Source organism: Aotus nancymaae, unplaced genomic scaffold (assembly GCF_030222135.1).
Source record: "Aotus nancymaae isolate 86718 unplaced genomic scaffold, 86718_ANA_hifiasm-v0.15.2.pri h1tg000002l, whole genome shotgun sequence".
Taxonomy (NCBI): Eukaryota; Metazoa; Chordata; class Mammalia; order Primates; family Aotidae; genus Aotus; species Aotus nancymaae.
Window position 1 is genome coordinate 57,707,810 of NW_026988413.1, and position 12,555 is coordinate 57,720,364.

The 12,555-nt window shown below is 37.9% G+C and overlaps 1 protein-coding gene across 6 annotated transcripts in view; it reads right to left on the reverse strand.

The window, feature by feature from the left end:
• Positions 1–12,189, reverse strand: part of MAGI2 (membrane associated guanylate kinase, WW and PDZ domain containing 2) — a 1,459,815-nt gene extending 1,447,626 nt beyond the window's left edge. For 3 of the 6 annotated variants that reach the window (XM_064374954.1, XM_064374969.1, XM_064374959.1), the window contains exon 1: positions 11,540–12,140. In XM_064374954.1, coding sequence (XP_064231024.1) covers positions 11,540–11,840 — 301 coding nt within the window. In that variant the 5' untranslated portion in view covers positions 11,841–12,140. Of the gene's footprint in view, positions 1–11,539 lie in introns of all 6 variants that reach the window. The other 3 variants (XM_064374940.1, XM_021667866.2, XM_064374946.1) reach the window with 2 other exon arrangements.
• Between the last annotated feature and the right edge of the window lie 366 nt (positions 12,190–12,555).

Below are 12,555 nucleotides of genomic sequence, written 5' to 3' on the forward strand. Positions count from 1 at the left end.
CGTGATCCACCCGCCTCGGCCTCCCAAAGTGCTGGGATTACAGGCGTGAGCCACCGCGCCCGGCCTCACCCCACTCTTAAATACGTTTCAAGCTCACCTCCTCCCTCCATTCCCTGTACTGATGCCAAAACTTAAGCCTTGCTCTCAGTTTATTCTCCCCTCCATACATAACTAAAACCAAAATTTCTCCCTTACCTCGATCCCTCCCATGAAGCAAAAGAAAAAACAGAAACCCCAACCACTTTGATTATGTTTCTCCCTCACCTAAACATCTTCAGTATAATGTCCATAATCTTTAGGTTTCTAAGTAAGGCCTTCCCTGATACGGCTCCAAGTTTCCTTTCTGGAAAAATCCCCAGTTGCCACCAGAAGCACTCACTTACCCCCTTCTTTGGGCTCACTGGTCTGTATTTATTTTTCTACACTGTAGGATCATCTTCTCCCTCTCCCACCTTGGGTCATGCTTTTCTTTCTGCTTCCACACCTCCCTTCTTGAATTTCTACTCAAGCTTTACAGACAATCTCAAAGATCTCTTACTCTATGAAGCACTCCCCAGCCCCACTTGGTATCTTCCATCTCTAAATAATGTTTCCGATGGAACTGCACTAAGCATTTTACAAAACTTTTCCACCTGTCCTACCCTCTTTGATTCTAATAACTACCCTGTAACATTAGGAGACCGAGTCTCAGAAAATGTTAGTCCTATCATAAAGAATTGGGCTATAATCCAATTAAGTCCTCAGACTCCAAGATCCACACGTTCTATATTATACCCCTCTGTTTCTTCCTCTCCCTCCTACGTGCTGTAAAGCTAGTAATGTTTACTCTTGCACCATTACACTGAGCACAGTGTTTTAAGGTTTACTTAGTATATTTTTGCCTCTCCTACACTGTAATCTTAGAAAGTAGAATCTGATCCTTATTATCATTTTAATGCCAGGAACTAGCTTTCACATGACATAAAATAAAGAAGTAATGAATAAATACAAGTTCAAGTCTCTTCCATCATAACACACACACAAACACACACACGCACACAAACTCCCACCCCTCCTAACCAGGCATCTTCTTATAGAACAATTGTCCATTACCCTTTACCACAAAGCAAGTTCCTTGAAGGAGTGGTATGCATACGCTATTTCCATTTTTCACTTCCTATTCATTCTTCGACCCTATGACATGTGGCCATCCACTTCCCTGAAATAGCACCAATAAAGATGATCTTCATTTTTGCCAAATGCAATGGCAAAATTTTGGAGCTCGTGCCATACTGACCACACTCACTCAATATTAAGAGAACACTTAGTACAGTCTTAGTTTTCTTCCTGGGCTTTTCCTCGAACTTAGATATCACGGCATTTCTCTGTTCTTTTTTCTTTCTTTCTTTACATGCTCTTATTAGAGAGTCTCATAAGATGTAAATGAATTCTAGCCCTGGAAAAATGGAGCTAGAACACTTTGATGAGTCAGTTCATAATTACATGCACCCCTGGATCAATGGCACTGACATTTGTAAACACAATATAATTTAAAAAACACTTCAAGTTGGTTTTGGCATGTACTGTTGGTATATTTTCTGTGACTGGTTTGCTTTCTTGATTATGTTCTATTTTGGATAATTTTAAAATGAATTTGTGTTCCTACATACTACTTCAGAATGGTAACAAATTTCTTGAGTTTAAAGCAGAAGTCTCTTCCAGAGCAAAATTCAGTGAGGTAATGGAGACATGCCTAGAATTTGACTGAGCTTATGTAACTGGAAAATACATCGTGACGTATTCTCCAAGATTACTCCACTTTTTGAAAGAACATCTTTAGCAATATCTCCAAAACAATAAAATAAGAATAAAACATATTTTCCGTTCCTATAATTTGTAGTTATATAAATAGGTTATATAAATGAGAATTATTTTGGCTGCAAGTAACAGAAAACCAAATGTAACTTGCTTAAATATTATTATCTCAATAACAAGGAGTCCAGAGATAATGCTAGTTCTAGATTCATTATTTCAGCAGTCCCTTAAGGAGCCAGTAGCTTTTCCTCATTCTGTTCTGCCATCCTCCACCTTTCGGCTAGCTCTCTTCACCATCACAACACGACTACGGTGGCTTCAGGCAGCACCACCACGTGCAGCAATTTTCACAGGCAGAAAAGTAAATAGTCTTTTGTTGAATCTTATCTGAAGAACCAAGAAATTTCTCAGAAAGTCCCCAAGGGAATTCACTTTATTTGTCCTTACTTAGAACTTGGAGATAAGCCATTTCCTAAACTAATAACTGGTGAAGAAATGGAATTACCTTTCTTGATTTAGTCTAGTTCATTCCTCTGGTCTGAGACTAACATGATATGGAACACGTACCAGTGTATCGACATGTAGATACTTGAACAAAACTGGCATTTTGATACTAAGGAAGTGGGGGAGGAGGAGAAGAAATGCATTCCAAATAGATACCCAACAGTTTTTTAATAACTAACTTTGTGGTTTTCTATTTGAAAAGATATTCAACTGAAGCAAAGCATCTCCTTAGTCAATGTTAAAAGTGTCCATTTCTGGACCAGGTATGGTGGCTTATGCCTGTAATCTCAACACTTTGGGAGGCTGAGGTGGCTGGATCACCTGAGGTCAGGAGTTCGAGACCAGCCTGCCCAACATGGAGAAACCCCATCTCTACTGAAAATACAAAATTAGCCAAGCGTGGGATGCATGCCTGTAGTCCCAGCTACTCAGGAGGTTGAGGCAGGAGAAATGCTTTAACCTGGGAGGCGGAGGTTGCAGTGAGCGAAGATTGCGCCATTGCACTCCAGCCTGGGCAACAAGAGTAAAACTTCATCTCAAAAGAAAAAAAAAGTATCAATTTCCCTAGTGATAAAAGGTATCATGGTTTTTATATTAGACATTAAGACTTTTCAGTTAATTTTTAAAAGGAGACTTGGGATAAGAATATAGAAAGGCATTTTATTGATTCAGCATACTGTTTGGACCAGCAAATATAGTAAATTTATACAGTTTTATATTTCATTTATAGTATGTGTGTGTATTTTACAAATTCTTTTTTTTAAAGCCAGATACACAGACAATATTTTGCATGTTCATATACAGGATTCATTCCATAATGAATTTGACATAAGAAAAATAGTTTTAAATTTAAAATGTTAATGTAATTCAAAATATTATATTCTTCATTTTATAGTAAAATCTTGCGTGATCCTTCCCACTTAAACTTAGTTTTACTTTTTCTTTCCATTTTTGATTTCTCACCAAAGCAATGCCATTACTTGTACTTTAGCTAGACACTTATATATCAGGCATCGTTTAACTTATTTTTAAATGATTATTTTTTATAATGTCAATATATTGTATATTCATATTATTGAATGCAGGTCTCATTTTACTCTAAGACGTTTAAACCAATAAAAATATAAACCACTCTGCAAATGTGTTATCAGTTCATGAATAAGCATGTCCCTTGTCCCTGCCTCTTCTTATGTAACACTAATATAAAGATATTATCCTGTGCATTATAACATTAAGATATTATCCTGTACATTGCAACATTAGCACATTAGCTTATATATTAGGTGGTCCACGAGCCACTTTGTGATACAAATAAAAATGACCAAAATCCAAACTATTAAATCTGACTTCTTTTTATCACTTCTTAACAACTAATATATACAACACATAGAAATTATTTAGGTGCTTTATTTCAGTATGCCTTCGTGGACTCTCATTATCAGAATTAATAAGGGTTAAAAATATCACTCACAGTTGAATATTAATGGATGACTATGCAAGCTTTTCAGCTTGATTTGTCACACATGGAATAGTTTAATGTAACTGTTTTCCCTAAAGGCTGTATCCTCACATGCTTAAGTGCCTTTCTGAGACTATTTATTTAAAAACTGGCACTGAATCTTAGTGTTTGAAGTGTGTGTGTGTGTGTGTGTGTGTGTGTGTGTGTGTGTGTTCCATGTATCCAAAGATGCAGAACAAATTTGCTGTTCTCGAGGGCGACTCCCACACTAGACTGAGGAAGAGCAAAGCACAAGAACTTCCAACCAAAGAGGAAAAGGAGATCCAACTGTAGATAGACACAGTTTCAGAAGAAGCACTAAGAGGACTTGAGTATTTTAACTACTAGTAGGTAATAGCATCTTAGATAAAAACTCTTACTCTTCCAGAGGAGGGAAACAATTTTCTTCTGCTTATTCAACCTTCACTCTTCACACAAACACAATGTCCATCCCTAAGTATATGATTTGCTAGAATGGTAAGATTACCATTATTATGTTCAGGGTCTTTTTAGAAATAAGCCAAGACTTTTGGAAGATTTTAGTCACCCTCCAAGCCTAATACTTGCTATGTTTTGAAGAAACTTTGTCTAGCAAAGCGTTTAACATCCTTACATCATAGACTGTGATAAAAAGGAAATTAGGGATTGCAGATTAGAATGTTTCACAATGGTGGGCATGGTGGCTCATGTCTGTAATCCCAGCACTTTGGGAGGCAGAGGTGGGCAGATCACTTGAGGTCAGGAGTTCAAGACCAGCCTGGCCAACATAGTGAAACCCCATCTCTACTAAAAATATAAAAATTAGCCAGGTGTGATGGTGGGCATCTGTAACCCCAGCTACTTAGGAGACTGAGGCAGGAGAATCACTTGAACCGAGGAGGCAGAAGTCTCAGTGAGCAGAGATCGTGACACTACATTCCAGCCTGGGCTACAGAGTGAGACTCCTTCTCAAAAAGAAAAAATAATAATAAATAAAGAATGCTTCACAAAAGCAATATTTGGATATTTCTTAGCTCTGAAACTTACTAGTGCTTACAATCCAGCTAATCAGATTTGACAAGTTTAGGGTATGTCACCAGATTGATCTGTGGGTTTCTATAGTACTTATTATCCTCTTCATAGCAACATAAAATATTCATTTAAGCAATACTCACTTGTAAAATGAAAAATGTTAAAAATGTGTGTAATCGTTTTTGCACTATTTTTACAAAGACACTCCCTAGGATCTATTAAGTGACAATGTATAGTTTTTGTGCTACTCTTGATCCATGGCAATATAAATAATTCAATTTATATTAGAATTGGAAAACTTGCTTTTTAACAAACATCTTCAAACACAATGTAATATAAAAATAGATTTTAAAATATAAATTTTGATTTTTAATTAGTTTTGTTTCTTTCTACTTCATTTCACAGAGTCACTTAATAAAATCCATGGTATTTATGGAAAAATTCTGATGTCATATGCATGTGTTTCAATAAAGGCAGTTAAGAGGTTGATGAAATTTCTTCCGCAAATGTTTTCATTAGAAAATTCAACAGAGACAAAAATCTCTTCTACTTTGTACTATAAAGGTTTTTTTTTTTATTCTTAACATATCTTTGTTTGGGTATATCCAATGATATATCCAAAGTATGGTAAGTATTTAGGCTTAAACTGGCATGTTTTTGACAGTAATTTTTTTAAAGTAAGCCAAAATAACTAAAAATGGCATAAAATCTGATAAGAATTCATGTAACAATTACATGGAGAAATTATTTTCCCAGGTAGAAAAAGCCATATAATTATTTCAAATATTTGAACAAATCTAGCCATTCATATAAATCATCCACTCATTAGCCTAATGGATCTTTGAAATTATATCAATGGGATGCAATTAATATTCATACTTATCAAACAAGGAAACTTTTGTTTCTTCCAGACCATTCAAAACAGTCAACACCATATATTAAACTTAGTCCTTTTACAGAGTTGACAAAGATGTCAGTAAGATGTAATAATAAAAGTAATTTATATTAATTCTCTATGATGATATGGACATAGCACTATAATTTTTAGCAGATGTATGTCCCTATTCAAGTCTTTAATAATGTAAATTCAGCATTTATGATTTTATTACAAGTTTTCCATATAAGATGATTTACTTTTATTAAAGGAAATAAAACAAATGCTTACTGGAGACAGAAGGGAGATGAGAATAGAATGTAATAAGTAATAATAAAGTCCCAGTACTAAGATAGTTGTATGTTTTTTGTCATGATATGTAGCCAGATAATAACTAGGGAAGATTTTTAGAAATTAATATTGAACACTGGAGCTTCAAAGTAGATATTTCCATTGAATTGTAAGATGGGATTAATTCAATAAAATGCTAAAATCATTGGGGAGCTAACAGTGGAAGTATTCTTGGTTGCTTCACCTTGTGACAGTATTAATACAGAGACATTTATATTGATTATTTTCATACAAAGTATAGAAATATTATAAAATAGCATTTTAATAATACTATAGTATTTTAATAGTATTTCAATTTAATAGTATTTAAATAGTACTATAAAATAGTATAATATAAAATAGTATAAAATGCAATACAAATTTTTACTTATTTATATTGCATTTTATATTGCCATACTCACAAATGCAAAGTATTATTTTTGCTGAATTTGATACATTTCTTCTTTATTATGCATTTTTGACTGTGAACACTTATGAATTAACTGTTTTATTATTGTTAGTCTTTATGAGGTGCTTAATTTCTAGCTGAGAAGTAAAAGTTCAATAGCATGATACTTACTCTTAAATACAATTATATGTCAAGATAAGAAGTATAAATTCCTGAACTTAAATTAATGAATTCTAATAGAATTTTTATGTTGTCAAGTTTAGAGTAAATAATTCAATATATTCACCAATTCTTTAGGAGTAAAGATATGAGTACAAAGAAAATAAATTACTATGTGAAAATAAACTATGTCTAAAGTATAAAATAAATATAAAATAGCAGATATTTACACATAAAGGCAGGATCAGTGGGAGTTATTTTTAAAAGGTAAAAATATATTCCATTGCATTTATTGATATTATTCTTCAAATAAATGCTTTTCAAATGAAAGATTTATTTCATTCTACAGAAAAGCCTTAAAATACAACCTGGAAATTATTCTTTATTAGTCAATCATTTCATATTTTTCAGTTAATGTGAATTGAGTAAAATATCTTGAAAATTAAAAACATTTCATAATGTCACTAGCTCAAAATGACCAATATGTTTGCAAAAGCATTTACTAAAGCCTATATAATGCTTATCACCTCCCAGATGCTACCTGATTTAAATACATAACTTATCAAATATTCTAAGGTACCATTACCAACCCAGGTTGGTTATCTCGTTCAAATAGATAGCATTAACTGACATACTCTGAAATCAAAACCAGGTGGTCTACTTAGGAGATTGTACCTTTAACCATCACTCTACTCCACCTGCCTGAGGAACATGATTCTGCCAGCATCTACTATGTATTTAAAAGTCTTTATTTAAACTACAATCAATCAGATGTCAAATGTGAATATGCTTTTCTCATTACGAAAGTGAATTTGTGAGTTACAAGCAATGAAAAGGAATGTGGGCATAATAAATGTGCTGAAAGATTGAACAGTGTAAATGTTAAGAACAGAGATAGTACTTATAAAAGCCAAATAATCATGTTTAATATTCAAGGTCATACCATTTAAATTATCTACATATACCAAAAAACTACAGTGGTATCACTTATAAATTATGCCCGAAGAGAACTGTTTCATTAACCTTGTCCAAAACATTAATGGGACTTTATTTCTAAAATCAGAAACTGATCAAACTATTTAAACAATCTTATTGTTTACTAAACAATGCTATTCATATACCTCACATTTCTATGAAAAGAAAGTCAATCTTTATTTTCAGAAAATTTGACATAATTTGTTTTTACCGTTCCAAATACAAAGGAGCATAGAGATTTGACTCTATCATTCTAGCCTGAAGTCAGTCAAAAAGAAAGTGTGACTCTTAATAAATGTGGATCTACTTTCCTTTGAAGGTGTCTTTGAAAGGAGCAGTAGGAGGGAGAGCAATGTAGATCTTCTCTGCAACTGAATTTCAAAGGATTTATTTGGCCCATCTTCCACATGGGAAGAATTAGAAATTTTTTTTTCCTTTTATTTCCCATTGTGAGATATTAAATGGGAAAATAAGTCCAGGTTATGTAGGTCTCTATGAGATTTTAGATGCATTAGCAGTCATAGTGCAAGGAATGTAGGACACAAAAGCCTATGTAACTGGCTGCTGTGAACTTTAGTGGCAAACCTTTAAAAAGGGAAAAGAAAAATGAAAGAAGACCTTTAACACTTCCATATAGATCTCAACATCACTCAAAAACTTTCTTCAGCTGGGTCTGATGCATTAATGAGATCGTAGAATTACTGTTTATTTAGAATTACATACTTTGGGGAGGAAAGTTTATTATTATAAACAAAATGCCATAGTTTATAAAAAGTAATTGGATGTGACAATAAACCACATTTTAATATATGGTTTATTATTGTATTGACTAAAATCAGAAAACTTAAAAGACAATTCCTTGAATTTAATTAAGCAGCTTTAAAAATTGTTTTGCAGACATTTAAACAGTGTAGAAACACTATGATATATATGTCTTGTCTAGTATGTCTGCAAATCCTAGCAGCTCACCTGCTTTTAAAATTATGACTGTTTAAAATTATAACTGTAGTGTAAAATTAGGCAAACAAGTAAACAAAAATTGAGTAAATAATGCAATTTTACCTGGTGCGCTTTTTAACGATATTCTTATTATTCAAATCTTACCTTTTCTTGATAAAATCTGCCTTAGTTAAACTATGATAGTGTATGTGGTTTCTGTATCATACCCAATGTCTGAATGAATATTCAAAAATCAATCTCATTAATGTTTTTAAAATGCAACTGCTAAACAAACCATGTTTAAGTTTTTCAGCTATGCTAGTTTTTTGCTTCTCTCGAAATATAACTACTGAGCCAAGAGTTTCTAAATGATTTTCCAGCAAATGACATCTGTATTGAAACCTAAGACACACAGGCACTATAGTAAAGGTTCAGAAAATTTCATTTTTTATAATCATAAATCTATTATTTGATGAAAAGAATTATTAGAATAGAATAGCAACATGAATCATATTTAAAAGAATATACAAGAGGATTACTTATTCCACAAAAAGTAAAAGGAACATTTTTTTTTCTGTTTTGGTCAATAGTGATTCAGAAGGTGAATCAGGTTCCCATGGGAGCTCTGTGGATATCATTATATGAATTTATCATCAATGAACCAGTGAAGCCTGAAACTGAGGGTTGATATAGAGTGAAAAGAGATTTTCCCCTAAATGTAACATATTATAAGCATATATTCTGAGTTCTAAAAGCAATAATCTTCCACATAAAATTCAATACAAGAGTGATTGCAGACCACCTTACATCAAAATCATGGCAGGATTTAAATAATATCTAGTCCAGATTCTCATCTTATATAGGAATCTATGGCATATGGTCATATCAGCCTCTTCACAGATACCCACAATGACCAGAACCTCAGCCCACAGATTTTTGAAACGTCTGTTAGAAAGATAATGATTTAATGAAAGTAAAGATGCTTCATCCTTTAAAATTTCTCATAGATTTATCATCATTTTGTCCTGTGGGCTATCACAGAATAGTCAGAATTCCTTTTTCTACCTGATAGCTTTTCACTATTTAATGATAGGTTTCATTCTCTCACTTCTCCAAGTTAAGTTTTCCCCATTGCATTTCATAGAATGTATCTACAATACTCAAGAATCTTCCTTTATTTCTCTTTTGAACTTACTGTTTACTAGTTTGACAGTTTGCCAACATCCACCTCACCAAGGAGTGCTCAGAATTGAACACAACATTTAAGATGTGGTCATCATTGCAAACTATCATAGGGCATCCCTTTGTAGGACACTATTAAGTACAATTTAACAATGTTTAACTTCTGCAGGAACGTTCCATGACAAATGCCAAGCATTTGGCCAACAAAACCATGGTCATAATTGTGCAATGAACTTTTTGGACCCAAAGATCTTTACATTTATATCTATACCTATATGGTGGTATCTTGACATCGAACATGTTAACATGAATCTCTATATTTGAACCTTAAGTATGTTATCTTCAAAAATATCAAGATACTCTTATTTTCCTTCTTACCAAACTCACATCCCTTCAGTGTTACATAGTATGGAGCTATGTTGACCTATAATAGCCTATCTCACTTTATTAGCTCTTAATACTCAAAAATCCCCAAGGAAGACATTTTCTTATATGGCAATTTACATTTAAGAAACTTTGCCCAAGACTTCTTTTTCTCTTGTTTACTTGAAAACAAGTTTTTTTTAGAGAATAGTTTTACAGTGCAGTACATCTCTGCAAGAGCGTTTCTTGGTAGTTGATCATGATTAAATGGCAAAATGCAGGTAACGACATGCTCAATTCCACCTTTGAGTCAGGACAAACTGTAACATCGACGACAACAACAAATCCTTAGGCTGATATGCTTATGCCGCAAATATCCATACATAGCACACACGAAATGTGCAGTGAGCTTAAAAAAACTATTTTATTTTACTTAAAGTTGCCCTCTATTCAAACTTTTATTTCATTCTTCTATCCTTCTGCACCATAATTTTCTTTCAAGCAAAGACAGAGTCCTGGATGATCCCAATCTCTCCAAACCTACATCACAGGCTTTAATTGACGCTCATTAAAGTCAGGTTGCAGCTGAGGGAGCCTGGGCTGTAACCAGCTGGGGTTTCATCCAACTCCTCCCTCAAAACACGCCCCCCAAATCGGAGCCAGAGGAGAGCCCAACCATAGAGGACTTCTACTCAAGGAGGGCAACCCCTGAGTAATGTCCAGGCCGACAACCATCCCCTCCGAACCCCGCCCAGCACTAGACCACGTTCCTAGCGCCGCGCCTTCTTCCGGAGCCTCCTCCGGCCGGCTGGCTAGGGGTGAGCGCAGGGGTTAGTCAGTGCGCACGTGACGCGCGGTGCCCACATGACACGACCGTGGGCGGGGGAGGAGGACAGCGGAGTGAAGAGGGGGAAAAGTTACAGAAGACCCGTCAAACCGCCCAAAGCAATTTGTCCCTTCCCTTCCTCACCAGCCAGTGGCTCAAGGATCTCTAAGAGACAGCTAGGGACCCAGGCGTCTCCAGTCCAGCCCCCGAAACGCTGGACGCAGTTCTCTGCTCACCCCATCACCCTCTCTTCCCAGCCCCGCTGGCGATGCCGCTGCACCCTCAAGTTGCTCCTTCCTTCTTTCTCTCCCTTCCTCCCTGTCTTTACTTCCTTCCTTCCCCAAAAGCTCTTCATCCACTTTGGGTGATGCCACTGACGCACATTCAATTTGCCCGGGGAGCACTGAGGAGGTCAGGCCAGGCCTAGCACCTTCCAAAGGGGAGGGTCTAACTGAGCAAACAAAGTTGCACGCCACACCGCAACCTGCCCCTCCCCTCCCTTTAGCCCCCGAGTCGAATCCCCAGCGAAGCTCACTTGCACTGCGGGTCCCCTCTGCCCCCCACCACATCATCGCGCAACACACCCCCTTCAACATGCGCTCCCACCCTTTCATTGCCCTGCGCCCCGAGCGGTCCCACCGCCCGGCAAAACACTGAGCAAGCCGCTGCGCTCACCTTGCTTGACACACTTGAGCCGGAGGGGGTCCTTGCAGTGTTTGATCACAGCCAGCACGTCCCTGATGGTGAGCCCCGCCACGGGGGTCTCGTTCACCTCCAGCAGCAGCTCTTCCGACACCAACTTGCTGCCGCTCTCATAGGCCACCTTGCCGGGCTTCACCTCCCCCAGGTAGGGGAACTGTCCGTTCTCGGCGCCCCCCTTCAGTTCAAAGCCCAGCTGGCCCTCCGGGTTCCTGCCAATGACACTCTCATGGACTTTGCTAGTCCAGTGGCTTTTCTTTTTCAAGCTTTTGGACATGGCAGTGGGGTGAGTCGCCTCAGTTCCTTGGGGTCCTCTGGGGTGGGGGGGGTTGGTGATGAGAGAATGAGGATGGAGGAGCAAGGGGACCCGGGGGAAGAACAGCAGACTTTGCCTTCGCCCCCCTCTATTCGGTGCTTTCCCTCTTCTTTGGATGGAGTGTGGACGAGGAAGTGGGGGGGGGGGGTGATGAGAGGGACCGCTGGGCAGAGGTAGGAGAGCTTGGGTGAGGTTGTGCTGTCCCTGGAATGACACTCAAGGCTGTGGCCCCGCAGCAGAGGAAGCGGTGGTGGTGGCGTCGGCGGCGGCAGCAGCCGGAGCGAGCAGTAGCGGAGCTGGTGAGCGGGTGCGGTGGGGGTGGGGAAGGAGGGTAGGGATGCCGGGGGCCACTCCTGCGTGGTGCGAGTGGGAACGCGCGCGCGCGCGCCTGGGTGTGTGTTGTTAGCTGATATCCATAGCAGCTGCAGTGGCAGGGTGCGTGCGTGTGTGTGTGTGTACTAGTTGTACTGTACTGGCAGAGGGGAGGAGGTGGGGAGGAGGGGCGTGCGCGCCGGGTGGGGAGCCAGGGAGGACTTCGCCGCTGCCTCTCTCCCTCCCTCCGCAGCTTGACCCGGTAGTGAAGGCAGAGAGAGAGGCAGGCTGGGTCCGCCTGGCAGCCTACGGGAGGAGGCGGGAGCCGGGAAGGAGGGGAGCCGAGGCCCGGCGTGGGGAGGCC